This window comes from Mustela putorius, unplaced genomic scaffold, assembly GCF_011764305.1.
Source record: "Mustela putorius furo isolate JIRA1106 unplaced genomic scaffold, ASM1176430v1.1 tig00001069_pilon_pilon_pilon, whole genome shotgun sequence".
Taxonomy (NCBI): Eukaryota; Metazoa; Chordata; class Mammalia; order Carnivora; family Mustelidae; genus Mustela; species Mustela putorius.
Genome location: NW_025421558.1, coordinates 2,961,674 through 2,979,697, shown reverse-complemented (window position 1 = coordinate 2,979,697; position 18,024 = coordinate 2,961,674). Strand labels below are relative to the sequence as shown.

Here is an 18,024-nt window from a genome sequence, read left to right as displayed (position 1 = left end):
CTCTAGAAAGGACTCTCGGTGGATGCCCGGGGTTCTGGGACAAACGAGCGTGGAAGTAGGTGGGGGGTGTCCTTCACAGAGAAGCAAAACAGGAGAGGGGGGAGGTTTGAAGGTAATGCTTTCAGTCTGTAACATGAGAGGTCCAGAGAATAGATTGCTGGCATATAGTTGGACATACTGGTCAGCTATGGAGAATAAGCCTCCGGCACAGGCACAGGCACACACGTTGAAGAAGGATCAGCTACAGCGGGTGCTGGAAGCCATGGATAAGACGGAGGAGCTCCAGGCCAGAAGGCCGGAAAGGCAGCTGGGCTCTGTTGTAAAAAGGGCCTCGAATGGTCTCTGCCAGTTTTATAAGGCGAGTCTGCTTTGGCTGAAGAGGTTGCCCAAGTAAGACCAGAGTTAGAGTCTGATTCAGTAAATAAGCCTTTGTGGCGCACGTTCGACCTGCGTGGCTTGACGCAGGAGTGAGAGCAGCGAGCAGACCAGGCAAAGTCTGTTTTGCCCGTACACAGCTTATCAGCCCAGACGAAGAAGATTGTATTTATTTACTTTCCAAAAGAGCGCGACAAAAGAAAAGTATAGGGTAATGTAAAGCGTACGCTTCAGGAAGGGATGCGAGGGGGGCAGGAGGATGGCGCTTGGTCTGTGGGCTCAGAGAAGGCACCCCTGAAGAAATGACATTTCAGCTGGACCTCGGGGATGAGGAGGCAAGACGGAGGGGAAGGGACGGGAAGAGCACTCCAGCAAGAGAGGGCGGGGTGTGCAAAAGCCCTAGAGGGAAGAGCTGTTGCTCCCTGGAGGACCCAAGGATGCCTTTGTGGACTGAGAGAGCAAGACAGCGGGGTGCTTGAGGTGAGATGAGGTTGTGGGGACCCACCTTTCCCTGCTAAGCAGACATCTGGAACACCTGGGTGTATAAATCCAGCTCTACCCCAAAAGAAAGCATTCTTTAAAAGTATTTTAGGTACTTGTTATAGAAAGAGAGAGTGAGAGACAGAGCACAAGGGGAGTGAGGGGCAGAGAGAGAAGCAGACTCGATCTGAGGCTCGATCTGGGCCTCAATCCCGGGACTCTGAGATAATAACCAGCATCGAAGCAGATTCTTAACCGACTGAGCCACCCAGGCGCCCCCAAAAGAAACCATTTTTACAGCAGCAGGATCCTTGAGTGAGTGGTGAACTGCAGGCAGGAGGGCCTCTGCTTTCCTTGGCAGCCACGTGGCCCTGAACCAGCCCCAGGGCCCCGTCTCGAGCCCACTGCAGGGGATTTCTTGAGACGCTATGAGGAGGTGATTTTGTGCACAGTGAAGACCGCAAGAGCTGTCTGGCGTCGGAAGGAGGCTGTTCAAGGAGGAAAGAGAGGCAGGGAAGTGGAGCGGCCAAGAAATCAATGTGTTTTGGTCAACACGGCTCACCTGGGAGTGTAACATTTAGAGCTCAGCGTATCCGGGAAAATCTCAGGAGTCAAAATCAAGCGCTGGCACATAGTGGTCCCAACGTGATCTTTTGTGAAACATAACAAACCAATTGGGAAAATAACTTTAGAAGGAAACTTGATTGATTTCTCAAAGAAAGCAAGAACTCCTATGAAAATTTATCTTAAGTCTATTAAAGCCGTTCTCCTAGGCGGCTTGCAAGAAGAGAAACTGAACTACACTGCAGTTCCATTTTGCAAAAAGCCTTTAATTTGTTTTTGCACGTTTCTGGCCTTTGTTTCCATTATTCCTGTCAGGTTGCTTTATTAGGTGAAAAACTGGATGACCAGGTGCTGTAGTTTACTGCTGTTTTTCTCCTTTTGGTGCCGAGTACGTCTTCATGTTCCTTCCAGCCTCCAAATATGTATTTTGTAGGAATAAGCTGTCTTATTCTAGGTAATGATTTAAAGAAGAAACACAGGTTCTTCTAGGTTTGTGGTCACACAGAACATTAAGATTTGCCAAAAACTTAATATCTGGCTTTGACTCTTGGTAACAAGAGGGGCCTTTGAGGCTTTGTTTACTCATCTGTCAAATAGGAACAAGTAAACCTCCACTTAGTGAAGAAGGTGTTTTGGAAAGTGAGGGATACAACGTATGCAAGAGTGCTTTATGAACAGTGTCCCCATCCCCACGTACAAGTATTTCTATGATAGTAATTATTATCACTATGACCAAGAAGAAGATGACCAAGACACCACGTCTCCTTTTCATTTCTCTCCTCTCTCTCAGTTTTCCCAGACACTCGTAAGAATAGCACCTCAGAGATGCAGAAAGAAGTGTCCATCCCCCTCAAGTTTCCCAGAGGGGAAAAGCCATTATTTTGTTACTATTAAAAAAAAATGTATTATAACTGTTAAATGTACTTACGATGAGCCATCAAAATTATGAAGCATATATTTCCGTTTTCCTTTTGTATAGTGGCAGTGCAAAACTCACAAATTTTCCATGAAATTGGAAGATGGTGATATCATTGTCCAAGAATTAGAAGAAATGCCCATTGGTTAACATGTACTAATGATGATACGGTTTTTTGTGTCTGTCGAGGGTCATACTTCATGACCATAAGCTTATATAAGCTAGTACGTTTTGTAAAGTCAGTCTTATTTTCCTCTCCCTCTCCACTCCACAGCACAATGAGAACTCTGCTTTCCTCCCACCGTTTCAGCAAGGATTTCCATTACTGGATGTAGAACAGTCCCTGCTTTTATAGATGAACTATGAAAAGTTATACATTGACTATGAACGACAGGAATAAGAAAAGTTGAGCTGCCCTAAGGCACAGAAGAGGCCTTTTGTGGGCAGCCGGAGGGAGGAGTGGCAAGAAAGGGTTTTCTCCATTCTGATTGCAAAATGCTTTCTCTTTCAAAACTCAGGTGACCGTGACAGATGGCGGTTCCTCTCCAAAACAGTCCACAATTTGGGTGGTGGTTCAGGTTTTGGATGAAAATGACAATAAACCACAGTTCCCAGAGAAGGTCTACCAGATCAAGCTGCCAGAACGTGACCGGAAAAAAAGGGGAGAACCCATTTATAGGGCTTTTGCATTTGACAGAGATGAAGGCCCCAATGCAGAAATCTCCTACAGTATCGTGGATGGGAATGATGATGGAAAGTTTTTTATTGACCCTAAAACTGGCATGGTTTCTTCCAGAAAGCAGTTTACAGCAGGGAGTTATGACATCCTAACGGTAAGATCTTTCTGAACCTCAGTAATATTCATGGGAAGGGGGGACTTTCTTTCTTCCTCATGTATATGCATTTGAGTAATAAATCTTTAGAGTGAGAAGTACAGCCACATGGCTGTGGAAGGCTACTACTTTCTCCTTCAGTGAAATTTTTAAATAATGAGACCATTTCCTTCGGTTGTGTCCTATCAGCAAACCTCCTCCATCTCCAGTACACAGCCTGCCCCGTCACATACTCAGCCACACTTCCTACAGCCTTAAACCATTGTAAGGTACTCAGCATAGATGAAAATTGAGGGTAGGGGAACACGAGAGTGACATGTTACACCTACCACCCAACATATCATTCACTTCCCAAAGAAAACAACTCTTGTAATCATTGACAGTGTAATAGGACATGAATTTAGCCGAGAAAATTGAGACACGAATCTTAGCTATGCTTATTCTACATAAGCTGCCAAAGTGAAAAAACTTAAGTAAGAAATGACTACATTCTTCATTGTTAGAGAATTTTTTTAAAAAATGAGCACTATCTCAAATAGAGACTTAGAATTCCTGTATCTAAAAGTACCACCTGCTCTCACCACCCCCCAACACTTTAGAAAGGTAGCATCTAGGCCAGAAAGGGGATGGATCATCCTTATGAGTGATGGGTCCTTGCCAGTGTCCCAACAGCTGTCAAGAGTCAGCTCCATCTGCCGTCCTTCTCTTAGTTTGTAGCCTTCTCTGTTGTATAGAGTCAGTCCTGTATTATTTTAAAGGATGGTCTGAGTTCCTTAATTTGTCTTTACCGTCTTATGGTCTGGACTTGGGTTTCTTTCCCTGCTCAATAACCTATCTAGAACTGTGGGCAGAGAAAAGAAGATAACAGAGAAGTGACCCTCTTTCTACCATTAGCAGCTCTGATGTAATGTGTGTTACTCTAGTTGTGTGACAATGGGAGACTTTGAAGACTGGATGGACAAACTGTAGTGGATACTGTTTGTGCCCCAGCCAGATCCCCATAGGCTGGTGCAGCTATGCCCCAACTGCTGTAGAGTGTTGGCTGCTAAGGGCTCATATTTTCCCCCTTCTAGAGAGAATCATCCTTGGCTGACCTTCTTGACCCAGGAGGTTACACACTCCCGTCCCAGGCCAGCAGCCCATAGCCAATGACTAAGTGGTACAAAAAGCGGACCCCTTGCCTCCAGGTGGATTCAACCCAGCAGTACAACTGAGGATTCAGAACCCCCCATGGGATCAGGCTGAGGTTAAACTTCAGCTGAGACCACACCTATGTTTACCTTCTTTCTCCTGTTCATCCTGCTTCATTCAGTGCCTTTGTCCCAAGAACACTTCCACCCAAAACAATTTGTACTCAAATCCCTGTCTCAGACCCTGCTCCTAGGAAACCTGACCTAAGAAGACATAAATCCTCGTAGGTCTTCTGTCCCACAGGAAATTTCTGGTGCAAAGTGGTTGTCATGATTCCATGGCATTTGGGTGCTGTGAATTGTCACTGTTTTTAAAGGCTGTAACAAGTGACCATGCACTTGTACGTGTTATTTTTAAGATGTGATATTTTAAAATCCTTTTTTTTTTTAATGTATTGATTTTTAAAAATTTTCTGTCCATGGTTTTTGCTTGTTGAACTTGAACCGTCATTGAAGTCCAGGTCAACATAGCAGTTCACCCTGCACAGCTGAGTGGGCAGAACTGCTTTCTTCAGTGCTTATATAAGACCATAGGGAAGAGTCATTAAAACCCTCCTCCCCATCCCGCTGTCTCCAGGAACCCATGCTTTCACCAAAAGAGTTGTTTGCCCCTTCAGAGTTGGCCTATCTGAGGGGCTTCCAAGGCAGTGTGAGCAAAGCTGCTGCCTTTCCCACACCTATCCCCTCACCTTCCTCGGATTCTGAGTGAACACAGTGCTTTCCCCAGAATAAAGCAGAAGGAAGGAGCCGCACAACACGACCACACACATTCTCATCCACACTTAAGGATTCACGGCGCACTTCATTCCCTTTCAAGCATCACCACCAGAGGTACAAGGAATCAAATGAGCTATTCCTACTTATGTGACTATCAGTCATGCCCATAAAACACTACAAATGGTAAGTGCATCTTCTGTTTTTCAAGTTTTCCACATCTGTAAAGTTGGTGGTGGTTCAGATCACCTTCCAGTGAATGTGGTATGGGACCCCCCCCAACATGACTCAGTTGTGTCCCCTGATTCCTGAGCACATTCTCCCCAGACTCTGCCATCCTTTCCCTTTGCGGACACCGTGATGAGGAGGGATTCTTGGGCCCACGATGGATGAGGGACAGACCCCAATTTCCACAGGGATCTGAGCTCTAAGACCTCTTTCTATGTTCTCTCCATATGTGAGTAGATAAAGGCAGTGGACAATGGGCGCCCACAGAAATCCTCCACGGCCCGCCTCCACATTGAATGGATTAAGAAACCACCCCCTTCACCTATACCGCTGACTTTTGACGAGCCGTTTTATAACTTCACAGTCATGGAAAGCGATAGAGTCACCGAGATTGTAGGGGTGGTGTCTGTGCAGCCAGCTAACACCCCTCTGTGGTTTGACATAGTTGGTAAGTTCGAGTCCTCCAGAGCAGTAATGGGCAATGTAATCACGGACTGGAGTAACTAGCCAAAAAAAATGCAAAAAATACCAAGAAATACAAAAAATACAAAAATAAAAAAACAACCCACTAACAATTAGTGCTAAGATGAAAAGATGTATAGTGCTGGAATGCAAAAGAGCCAGTAAAATGAATAATCGACCTGTGCTTTCGTTCCAACTCTGTAGCTAAGCTGAACAGAAAGTGCTCTTTGGCTGGATTTTCCATAGTATGTTATTTACTGCAATCTTAATGTCTTTCTGTGTGTCATTTAAATTCTATTGTCACACTTGGCTAATCTCATTTCTAAATGTATTGATGGTACTAGACTTGCTGTCCTTCATTTCTCTCTTTTCTTCACCTTTTTTCTGCATTCTGTTCTTTTTTTTTTTTCTGCTCCCGACTGCCCTGCTTCAAGGTGGCAAGCATGCTCGAGAGATGTTCTATATTCTACAGACAGCTTGTGGGCAGAACTGTTCAACAGAAGGTACCCTTAGTGCACACACATTTGCTAAAATACAGCTATCCAATCTGCCTTTTACGGTTTTTTTTTTTTAAAGCAAATTAAATTACATCTTTCATAACTGCCTATGACAGGCTCAAGGGCAGCCCAAAGATTTCATACAATGCCTCTAACAACTATTGCATTACTCGAATCCACTGACTCCTTTGTTTGAGGTTTGATGGGGTTTGGATTTGGGGGAGGGGTGGTTTTGATTTACTTAAAAAATTATTTTTTTCTCTGCTTTTGAGGTATATGGGCTTTTGGTTGTTTTGTTTCTATCATTTGGTAGGTTGGGTTATGTGATGGGGCCTTTTCCAATTGGAAAAAAGAATTAAAATTTTTCCCAACACCTCTATTTTGCAGCAGTAGTGCCATTCATAGACCTAAAAGCTCCACCAAGAGGGTCCCTGGCTGCTGTCCACAAAAGGAAAGGCAGGAAATGGAACCTAGATATATAGCCAGTGAGCGCTTCCTACGAGAACGGAATAGAGAAAGCAGATGGAAGCGTGCAGAACAGACCGTGGGAGCCAACCTTTACATTCCTTGAAAGCAAGCAAGCAAGCACAGCAGGCTGCAAAAGGAGAGGGCAAAGGAGCACCCCTGTCCCCCCACACACAGGCAAGGAGAGGCAGGGCAGGGCAAATAAGTGCCAAGGACCAGGAACCAGAATGGGCCAGAGCTCATAGGAGACAGCAGGGAGAGGATGCCGACCCCGGACTGGATGCCGGGTCGAGCTGGAGCTGACTTCCCACGCTTCTTTGTGGGAGACCAGAAATCCAGAGACCTGGTCTGGGGGAATCATTTCCCTCCACATGTCCCTGCCTGGATGGGATGGGCAAGATCCTATCCCTCTTCCCAGGAATGGCTGGATCTGCAGAAAGCATTGAGAACATTCCACATCTGTTTTAATGAGGCACAGAAAAAGAATGCCCCCTGGCCTCCAATCAAACCTCCATAGAAGGTCCTTTGAACTCCCCCAGATAGGCGTGTTTTCTGCATTATTTCATTTGCTGGAATGCCGGTAGAATGTCTCTGTTTTGCTTGGTTGGCATTAAATCTACCATCCCTGTACCTGGCCATCCTCATTCCAAGCTTTCAACTCCTTCTTCATCTCCACTTAAAGCATTTGAAATGGAACCTCTTCTGATCCGTGAAAGATGTCTTTGAGTCTGTATCTTCTCAGTAGTTTTCGGTCCATTAAGTTTTTCTCTGATGCTGCTTCTTTCTTAGTGAAACAGAGAACGGCGCGCACGCATCACCTCGTTCTCTATGCCATCCCCTTTGGTGGTTCCTTCACTGCCACTTCCAACTGGAGTCACGGGAAACGCATCTCACTTTCTCCCTGTGTCCCTGGTGCCAGGCCTCCAGGGGCATGTGCAAAAGGGATTTCTCTTAAATAGCCCAGGGGCACCTGTCGGTTATGTGTCAGACTCTTGGTTTCAGGTCAAGTCACGATCTCAGGCTTGTGGGATGGAGTCCTGCATCAGGCTCTGCACACAGCATGACATCTAGTTAAGATTCTCTTCTCCCTCTGCCCCTCTCCCCTGATGTCTGTCTGTCTGTCTCTCTCTCTCTCTCTCTCTCTAAAATAAATAAATAAATCTTTTAAGAAATAAGTAAATAGCCCAGAGAAGAGTGTAGTCAAAATCCAGCAGGCAGCAGGGCTCTTGGCATTGCTGTCCTTTGCTGTGGGAGGGCTTAGTGTCTCTCATTAGCCACCCGTTCATCTTCCTCCTCCCCTGACACTCCAGTTGACAAGCTCCTCTAAACCCAACAGCACTGCTTCACCCCCTTGTGTGATCCACACATGCAATGTCCTGCCCCGTGACGCAGCCTGCTACCATCCCCCCTGCCCTACCTCACATGTACACACTTCAAAAAATCCTCCAAGCACACTTTTCTCTGACATTCAGTCCCAATAGCCATTTGATCCCAGATATCCTGATCAGTTTGCAATTCCTCAGCCTTCCTGCGTGTGTGTTTGTGTGTAGTAATGCTGGTAATGCTGCATGTCACCTTACCTGCATGTTTTCACATTAGCATTTTCAGGGCAATGGTGTCTTTTCATTTGTGTTGATCCAGTCTCCATTCTTAACAGTCAAGGCTTTTGTCTCCTCATCCCTTCCTCCTGCCCATGCTTGTGTTGATTGCTTCAGGGTGAGTGGGATAAACAGTGGTGACCCATGGAGATGCTCCAGGCAGCCAATTATTAGCCCTACTAGCACCTCTTGAGACCAATCCAGAGTTAGCATGACCTTCTGCTATATTCCCAGCCTTAGCAACCATGGCACCGTGGACAAAATGAGAACTATCCCGAGAAGAGAGGGGCAGTTTATAGGTGACTAACCTCCCCAGATGGAATCCTTCAGGCTGCCCCAAATACATAGCCAGGAATCATCAAAAACATAGCACCAGTTTTCATGTTTCTCCACCTTCCTGTTTCTAAATGCCACCCTCCTCCTAATCCTCTTGGTGTCAGTTCTCTTAACAAAAACCTACAGCGTTGTCCCTCTAGTCTAGATGCTTCCATCACAGAGATTTCACTGTAGATCGGGTCACCTCTAGCTGAGCTTCTTCTGCAAACTGAAATTACTGGGCCCAGTTCCCAAACAGAACATGATTTTATTTCCATCCCCACATCCAGCCAACAATATCTTGAAACACCGATTCTGTTTCACCACAGACATTAAATCTTATCCCCAGGTGCTGTGGTGGCTCTCACAATCAATATGGTCTCCCTTCCACCAAATCCCCCTTTTTAGAATCCTTTCTAATCGAACAGAGTCTTTTTTTTTTTTTTCAATCTGCTGACAATGCCTTTCCCTTCTCTAAAAATCTATTGTTTTCTTTATCATATTCAGATGTTTCCTTCTCACTTTCAGTATTTCTTGCATAGTTATCCTTGACCATCCAGACTCTACTCTCTTTTCCCTTTGGTAACTGAGTGTCTTCCTCAGCCAAGCTAACTCAGAGGGAAAAGATAGGGAACACGGCTTCCTGATGTTTAAGAAATTTGGCAATATACTATAGTGGAATATTGGCATATACCATTAGCATAGATCTAAAATGAGATCTCATATTGAAGCTGCGGTCTTGCTTAGGTAAATACTCAGCAACTCTTCCAAGACAGTCAAGACCTGGTTCCATTATACACCTAGGGCACCTAGACACCTATACAAGACATTCCAGAGCTTTCAGCATCCTGGCCGAGCACTTGAAGTTTACAGATGCCCGTAACAAACGAATTCTCATTAAGTAAGCAGATATAGTGTTTCTGCATGCTTTTCCCCCTGGGAGTGTAGTCTCCTCATTTCCATATTTCCGGATCTACCCGATTCTTGTTTAACCGCATTCCTTTTCCTCCCACCGTAATATAAATTCACAAAAACTATAGCAAGAGAGATCTCATTCCCAAGTGTGGACCCCTTTACCACAGATCAGCCAGTCACTTTCCTGTTCCTCCGAAGAGACCACTGCTTACAATATTATGTAGCGGAACCCTCTTCAGCTTCCAGAAACAGAAGCCCTACTTGTAACCCAGTAAAGAAAGCTGTAATTAAAAGGAAACACCATAAAGTTCAGCTGTTCTGTGTTTAAACAGCCCAATGCACAGCATGTTCCTTCTCTGTGTTAAAAGAGAAATGAAGGGAACAAAAATAACCCATAATCCTTTGTGGTTTTTATCACATATCTTCACACTTCTCAGGAGACTATGATTCAACTCAGCAGCTCCTTGATTTACATTCTTTTTAATGTGCAGGCAATCTGGTTTGCAGCTCATTCCACATATCTTTATCCCAATGGCAAATATTTGTATTGTAAAGACCACCATTATTATACACTTCAAACAATTCCACTTCACCCACAGTTTGATGGTGGATGCTGCCACCCACTCTTCTTGCTTTTTACTTGGTACTTCGGTTAGGAAAATGGTTTTTCTTGGGGACAGAAAGCACTTGAAATATCTTGCTTATTTTCCTTGAAAACAATTCTCTGATGGTGCAAGCTATCACATAGGTCCAGCTCTAGCCAAAGGCCTGTCCATGTTGTAGGTATATAAAGATCACCTTGGCTCATACATGGTCATAGATTCCTACAGACTTTGGGTTCTGGGCTGCTTTCATCACATGAGCTTACATCTGTCCTTCTCGAGCCTTGTCCCCAAGTGGAGCCATCCCTTAGAGTTGGATCAAGTGGGCAAGTGAAACTCTTTGGTAGCGCTAATAGCAGGTCTGGTCTCTGACAATAGACTGAGTCTTTTCTAATCAAGCAACCATGTTTCCTTATCCCAAAACTCTTACCCAGCCCTCCTGAGAGAAGCCATGTCTGTGTACCATTTCTAACACAGTTGCGTACCCATTAGAGTAGTATTTGCTCAAAGACATTCAGTGGACCTCAAATACTTCATTTCTCCTATTCTGCACTCTGTCCCTAATTTGATCCCCCAAAGCCCTCCCGTTTCTCCATAGTGACATTACAGACCATAGGAGCACATCTGAAGAGGTTTCAGCGAAATAATAAAAAGTGCCAAAAGCACCTCGTACATCAATTATTTTAAGAAAATGAATTTTAAACCAGATTCTAGAAGGATTTTCCTTCCTACCACTGTTTCCTGACCTCTACCCAGCATCTCCTGCCTTCCATGTAAATATCCTTTTCAGCCCCATATTGTGCTTGCTTCATTCCAAGACAGAAAATTATTCATGATCAAACCATAATCGGTGTTTAGCATTTTTCCTTAAGTTCGACGTACATGCCGAACTTGAATGAACAGCTTGTGAACGACTCCCTTAATTCATTGAGATTCAGCAGCTCGGTGTTTTGGAAGCCTCTCACATAACACTTCCCCCCTTGGTGACTACTAGATTTCGGTTGGTGTTTTTACAATTACACACAGAGTGGAACGGAATCATATGCTAGGGGCCGGGCCTGGAAGCTTCTCTAAAGGGGAGGCGGTAGGGTACCCGCCATTGGATCTCATTATGGAGACATGGTGACATTTTGTACCCTTCTTTAAAGAAAGGCTTGACCAGATCACAGGCCAGTGCCCTGCTGCCCAGCATAGTTAAGCGGTAACTGCTGGCTTCAAGTATTTTCACCCCTGTCCCATTTTTGAAGCTTTTTAGGATATTCTGACTTGTTATGTTTAACTTGAGAATCCAAGAGAAACCCAACCCTCCTCTTCTGCTCTTCGTTTACTCTATTACACCCGTCTTGACCAAAAATGGTCACAGAGCCATGTTCCTGACATGAACTATCTGTTATGTGGGCTGTTCACAACCTCGCTTTTAACCATCTCTGCCGCACACCCCCGCAGCAACATTCAGGCTGTGACTTTTCTAATTTCCCACTTTGTTGAAGCTCAGACCAGCTCGGCGGTGTCCTCCCCTGTCCCCCACCTTTCGTTTAGCCTAACGCTGCTGCACTAGCACACTCTGGCTTTGCATGTTGTGTTACTGGCTCTGAGGAAGCACATCTTGTTGAAACAGAATGCTGCTAGCGAGAAAAGACTCCTTCCATTTGATAGTCTCACCCCAGATGAATTGGCCGTGGTTCCCCATGAAATGAAATCACCTTTCAGGCTAAAAGGGAGCCTGAGAAATGAGCCCTGGGGGAGAGATACAGAGTCGTTCATGAACTGGATGCCTAAGTGGTAGCTTATTAAATTGTGTGAGGGTTGATGGTGCACTGCTGGTCTGGATTCTGCCTCCCTTGTCAGAAATTCAATTTAAAATCAAGGGAAGATTTGGGGAGCCTCTTTTCACATGCAGTCTTGGTTTAACTCGGAGCACAAGCTCTGGAAGCAACTCTCAAAGGCTGCTCACCATATTGACGGGCTGAGAGACACTTCACAGACCCTGTCTCTCAAGCTCGCCTTGACCTGCCTTTCATTTGTCTATCTCCCACCCTTTTAGAAGTTTCTAGAGTATTGGAAACAGTAACGGGATGTGAGGGAGATACACACACATACACCCAATCACACACACACAGCAAAAGGAAGAGAGAGAACTTAAAAAAATCATATCCCTTAAAGTAGCCAAAAATGTTTTTTCATATGAAAAATGACTGATAAGAAAACACAATCTATATGCCATTTGTAAACTATGCAACTTTTATGCCACTCGGCCCGTGAAATGATTATGTCTTTCAGCACAGGGCCCTGAGGAAAATGGGCATCCCAGGCAGTGAGAGAGAGCACATAGGATTGCCCCATTTAAGCAGGAACTGAAGTTGGAAATCTTGGCTTGTCTGTTCTCTGCATTTCATTTTCGTGCATCTTTAAACGGGAGCAAACCAAAGTTTTATAATTTGCATAATTTCTGTTTTGCCCTGACCTACCAATTTCCACCTTCTGAAATTAATTGACATAGCAGGATGATCTTTTTTTCCTAGATCCTAATCCTGCCCCCCCCAAAATAATGTGTTTTCATATTTAAGAAAGTAAACAACCTGGTTAGGAAAACATGCGAAAAATGATTTTAAATGTGATTTAAAATATGAAGTAGCACCCACCCAAAACAGCCCAGGAAATGGCAGTATACCCTTCCACACAGGTCTGACGTCTTTGATGTCCTTCCTTTGAAACTTTCTGTGACAAAGTTTTTTTTCAGAATGTACTAGATGATAGCAAATGATTTTTCTTTGCTCATTAGGGTGGTAGTTCAAGGTGCTTGAAACAGCCTTACATTTTATTTCATGTAGTTTTCAACAGGAAGCACTCCCTTCGAAAGAGAAACAGTGACCTGAGGTTTGCTTCCCTGATTTCCTCCCCTTTCTCCTTCTCCTGTTCTTCAAAAGATTTTTTTTTTTTTTTTTGGAGTTAACATTAAGTGCTCCTCAGTAAATCAATTAAAGATATTAATTGGAAGATGAGTCTCTTTTTAGATGAAATTTTTGAAAAATATATCATCTCCAAGTAATTCTGTGGTCCCCCTGTATCTCCATAACTTTAATTAAATGTCAAGGGCAATTATGTTCCCTCTAGCAATTAAATAATCTTAAGTGTATATGACAGCTGCAAGCAATAAGTATTTGAAATATATACCACTGGTGTTTTGTTTTTTTTTTTTTAAGAAAACCATATGATTTATTTTGTGTCACCGTACATCCCATTCTACTAATTCAGGTTAAATTCTCCTTTCTCTGAAGTCAGTCATTCACTCATTTGTAATTGTAGTATCATAGAAATTGTATATGGTATTTTTCATTGATCCACAAAATGAAATGCAGAGTATGGTGAACATAAGAGAAGCCAAGATTTCTTTCCTAAAATATGAAATTCAGTGAAAGCATTGCCCTCTGTGCTGTAGCTAAATAAAATTACTATCCAAGAACAAAATTAATTGACATCATGAAATTTCAGACTAAAATAAATAGAACTTGTGAACATGTACTGATATTTAATTAAAGTCAGTCCAGCATTTATACCATTATCTTTTCTCCTCCTTAAAAAGAGAAAAAAATCATTTTGGGAAAGATCATAAACCACATTTTAGTTCACAGAGATGGAAACAGCTACAGTAATTTCAAAATAGCCTGTGTTGTCTTTGCACATTGTTCACAGATTGTGGGCTGTACTTGGTCCGACAGACTGGAGAGGAAAGTTTTTTAAACTTTTGTACTGATTGCTTTATGAGTGATATCACATAAACTGAGGTATTCTTCTACTTCCTTCCAGATTTCATTTTATAAATCTCCCATAAACTTGCTACTTATGGGGGACAAAAATAATTCACACTGTCAAAATGGCCAAAAAAAAAATTTCTATAAACACCCCAACTTGCAGATACAAAGTTTTTTACTTGAAACTCAATTTTTTGGTCCTTTTTCTTATTTTCTACTATTTATACTTTTACTTCTGACATCTACTGGAGGGAATCTGAATTCTATCAACCAAATGTTTACCATCAATCCTAGATTTAAGAATGTCTACACAGTTTTGTTAATAACTGGACTACTTATTTACTTCGAATTTAATCTATTTTAGAAAAAGCAGAAAGGTCTAGAAATTCTTAGCAGAAAAACCACAAGGGGGAGGGCCTTAAGCTTTCTAAATATTTTACTGAGTCAGGTTATGCTTTACTTCTTTACCATTAGTGCTGAGGTTTTTCTTTGCAATACATCCTTTTTTGTGACATTTGTTATGCATTGTAGAGGCTGTGTTTGGAAATACAAATTAAGTTGGAAATAAAGAGGTCCCATTTAAGATGTATAAAATTGAACCATGGGGATGCCTGTCAAAAAATATTTCTATATGAGATCTCCCTTTAAAGCTATATGCTTCAACAGATGTAATAACTTCTCAGATATGCTAATTTTGTGTTGTTTTTGTGAAATCATCAGGGGGGAATTTTGACAGCTCTTTTGACGCAGAGAAGGGTGTCGGGACCATTGTCATTGCAAAACCTTTGGATGCAGAACAGAGGTCCGTCTATAATATGAGTGTGGAAGTCACCGATGGGACAAATGTTGCTGTCACTCAGGTAAGATGTCAAATTACTAAATGGTGAGAATGCCCAACGATCTGCTAATGTCAGTGGTGCAAGTGATTAAAGAATGTATTGGAATTTGTAAATGTTGCCCATGGTTTTCTACTGTTATTAAAAAAAAAAAAAAAAAAAAAAAAAGCAAAAGCATAGGAGAGAACAACCTGGGAAAGGATTCTATCAATGATATTGTATAACTTAGCTGTGACTGTTCATGCATGGAAGAGTGATAAGTATTTTCTTCCTGATCATTGACTGTAGATTGCCCTCTTAGACAACAAAGTCAGCTTTCCTTGAATTTACATAGAAGAGGACATGTACATCATCTGAGTCAACACACCATTATATTCTTCACCTTTTCACTTTTCAGTCTCAGAGAGTTAGAGCTAGACACACCAAGGAGTCCAAGTTAATTCCACAAACTCAGATGAGTTATATGTTCAAGGTCACACAGACTTCATTAAGTACAAGGACTGAGATTTGGGTGCCCTGCATCCCATCTCTGGTTCTAGTCTCTGTGCCAGTGGTCCTTCATCCCAGCTGCTCAGTGGAATCCCCTGGTCGTGGAACATAGGGTATTAAAACGAGTGAAGCCTGGGCCCCACCTGCAGAGATCCTATAGGATTCTAACTAACAAGCAGCCAGGGGTGAGGACCACTGCTCGGACTTTGGCATGTGAGTGTTGATGAAATAGCATTCAGAGCAAGGATGAGAAGAAAATCTCTGGGTGAAATTAAAACAGGGTTAGATATCAGCGGGGGAAGATTTACCCCAAATACAAGATTTTTTTTGTCTTCTATATTAGGACTGGCATACACACTTGTCCTATACCCCTTCCATTCTCTCTACCTTCTCTCTCCTTTTCTCACAACCCCAGATGCCATCACTCATCAATCATGGTCCTTCTTTTCAGCCCAAATTATGTTCTGAGACTCCTCAACGCAATGCTTCAGGACGTGAAGATGAAATCATTGCCAATCCCAAAGTTAGCAAGTGTGAATTTGTTGAAAACATGATGTAAGCTCTTGTAACTATGCAGGTTTAAAAAGGAGAGAGGGGGATCTTTTCATGTGCTGCCCCTAAGTTTGAAGTGGTTTCAAAACTACGATGAGACTTTCTCCTTTGAGGTTCTGCATAATCATAAAATAGTGAAATTTTAAAGAAACAGTAGGATTTGTTCTCACTTTTACTTCACCTTTTACTTTTCACTCAAATTAATGGACCCCCAGAAAGGGGCATCATGTGCAGAAGACATGGCAGCCACTGTGTGATGTCTCTGTATCCTTCAATCCATGTCTTCTCCCTAGGACGCTGTACAGCCCTGACTACCTACGAGATGCCCACTGACACCTGTTGCACCAGTGTAAAGACTAATAATTATCCCATTCACTCTTAAAATTACCCCAGTTGGGACAATAAATTATATGGCTGTCCTACTTAAATCTGCACTGCTTTCGAGGATTTTCAAGGCTAAAATACAGACTCCTGGAAAAGACAGCATGGTAGGGATCCTAGGGACTCAATCTAAAAGCAAGCCCCAAAGACTAAGACAAAAACAACCCACTTGTGGGGTACCTGGGTAGCTCAGTGGATTAAAGCCTCTGCCTTCGGCTCAGGTCATGATCCCAGGGTCCTGGGATCAAACCCCGCATCGGGCTCTCTACTCAGTGGGGAGGCTGCTTTCCCCTCTCTCTCTCTGCCTCCCTCCCCACCTACTTGTGATCTCTGTCTGTCAAATATATAAATACAATCTTTAAAAAAAAAAAAAAAGCAAAACAAAAACAACCCACTTGCAGTATTGCTAAGTCTTTATCGCTCATTCACTTTTGGAATTCGTCAGTTCTTAGCATAGTCAACCTCAACTTTTTAGCACCACTTAAAAACACAAGACGGAGTTGAGTAAAATACAAATAGAGCATGGAGCCATATTCATTCCCACACTTTTCTCCAGGGTTTTACAACAATTGAATGAAACGGTAAGTTGGTGTGTGCCCAGAATATTCTAGATACACATGAAATATGTTTACAATGAGTGAGCGAATGGTAGGTTGGACACAGCTAGCAGGGTCTGTATGGCAGATATGCCGGATCTTGAAAGCACACAACTGATTCGTGTTAACTGAAAAAAAAATTATCAATGAAACTTTTCTTTTAGACTTTCATTAGGACCAGATGAGAAATCACTGAACAGCGCGTATTCCACAAGTATTTCTCGGGTTTGTACCATGTGCTAGGAGCTATGCTAGATGCCTGAGGTCACAGTGATTCAGAATTTTAAAACCAGATGACTGATAGGCACACACTCTTTAAAAGTTAACTTGGAAGCATATATTATCAGACTTTGAATGTACACATTGTTCAAGTCCTACGTTGGCTGATTTTTAGTTCAGACTAACATACATATCTCTAGAGCAGATGGGAAAGTGGGAGAATGGGGGTGAACTTGGAGGTTTCCTTTGGCAAGGGCGAGCTAAGTAGGTTAATGAAGGATAGCAAGAGATTTTCTTGTCAAAACCTTCCAAGTCACTCTGTGTCTCCAGGGTCTCAAGAAGTGAGAACTAACCATTTCCAAAGTATAAACTTGTGTGTCATCATTATTATCACCAGAAAATCATTACTCTGTCCATAAGGCTGTGTTTGGGCCTGAACACCCACCCAGTCCCTGTCCATCCTATGTCAATCCAGGCCTCTGCTCACATTTGCCACAGAACCTCTGACAATAAAGACAGAAGGAGTTCTCTCAATTAGTCAAAGCCCTCAGTATCAAGGACATTATTACAAAAAGATGTTTTGGTAAAGAAAAGGCATTCTAGATTTCTTTTAGAAATCACTAAAGCACACTCCAACCCATGACCCAAGGCCAACTTCATGATTCCATCATCAAACAGTACCCTTCACCATATAACTAAATCAATGTTTTGTAGCCCAAAACACCTGTTCAGTTTTTCCTTTGGGAACTTTTCTTTCCTTTGTTCCTTTGGAATCATAAAACATCTATGACAAGGGCTTCAAATCAGCCAGAAACAACATGTAGAATTTCACTTCACAAATGTCATCTCTCTCCGAGCCTCAGGGATCTCTGTGTCTACATGAAAACCCTCCCTTCTTCTTCCTTTTTGTTCTTTTGTCCCAACTTGTAGGATTCTTGTGCCTGGTGGCCAATAAATATCCTTTTCCTTACTGAGATTCCCTAGCGTGAGTACAGAATATAAAAAGATTCTGCAGATTTCGAGTTCTAAAGATTCAGATGTACTA

General features: G+C 42.8%; 1 protein-coding gene across 3 annotated transcripts in view; it reads left to right on the top strand.

The window, feature by feature from the left end:
* FAT3 (FAT atypical cadherin 3) overlaps positions 1-18,024 on the top strand; it is a 660,150-nt gene that overhangs the window by 530,812 nt on the left and 111,314 nt on the right. For all 3 annotated transcript variants that reach the window (XM_004763574.3, XM_004763573.3, XM_045087202.1), the window contains exons 5-7: positions 2,854-3,168; positions 5,538-5,748; positions 14,627-14,766. In XM_004763574.3, the coding sequence (XP_004763631.1) occupies positions 2,854-3,168; positions 5,538-5,748; positions 14,627-14,766 (666 nt within the window). The remainder of the gene's footprint in view (positions 1-2,853; positions 3,169-5,537; positions 5,749-14,626; positions 14,767-18,024) is intronic.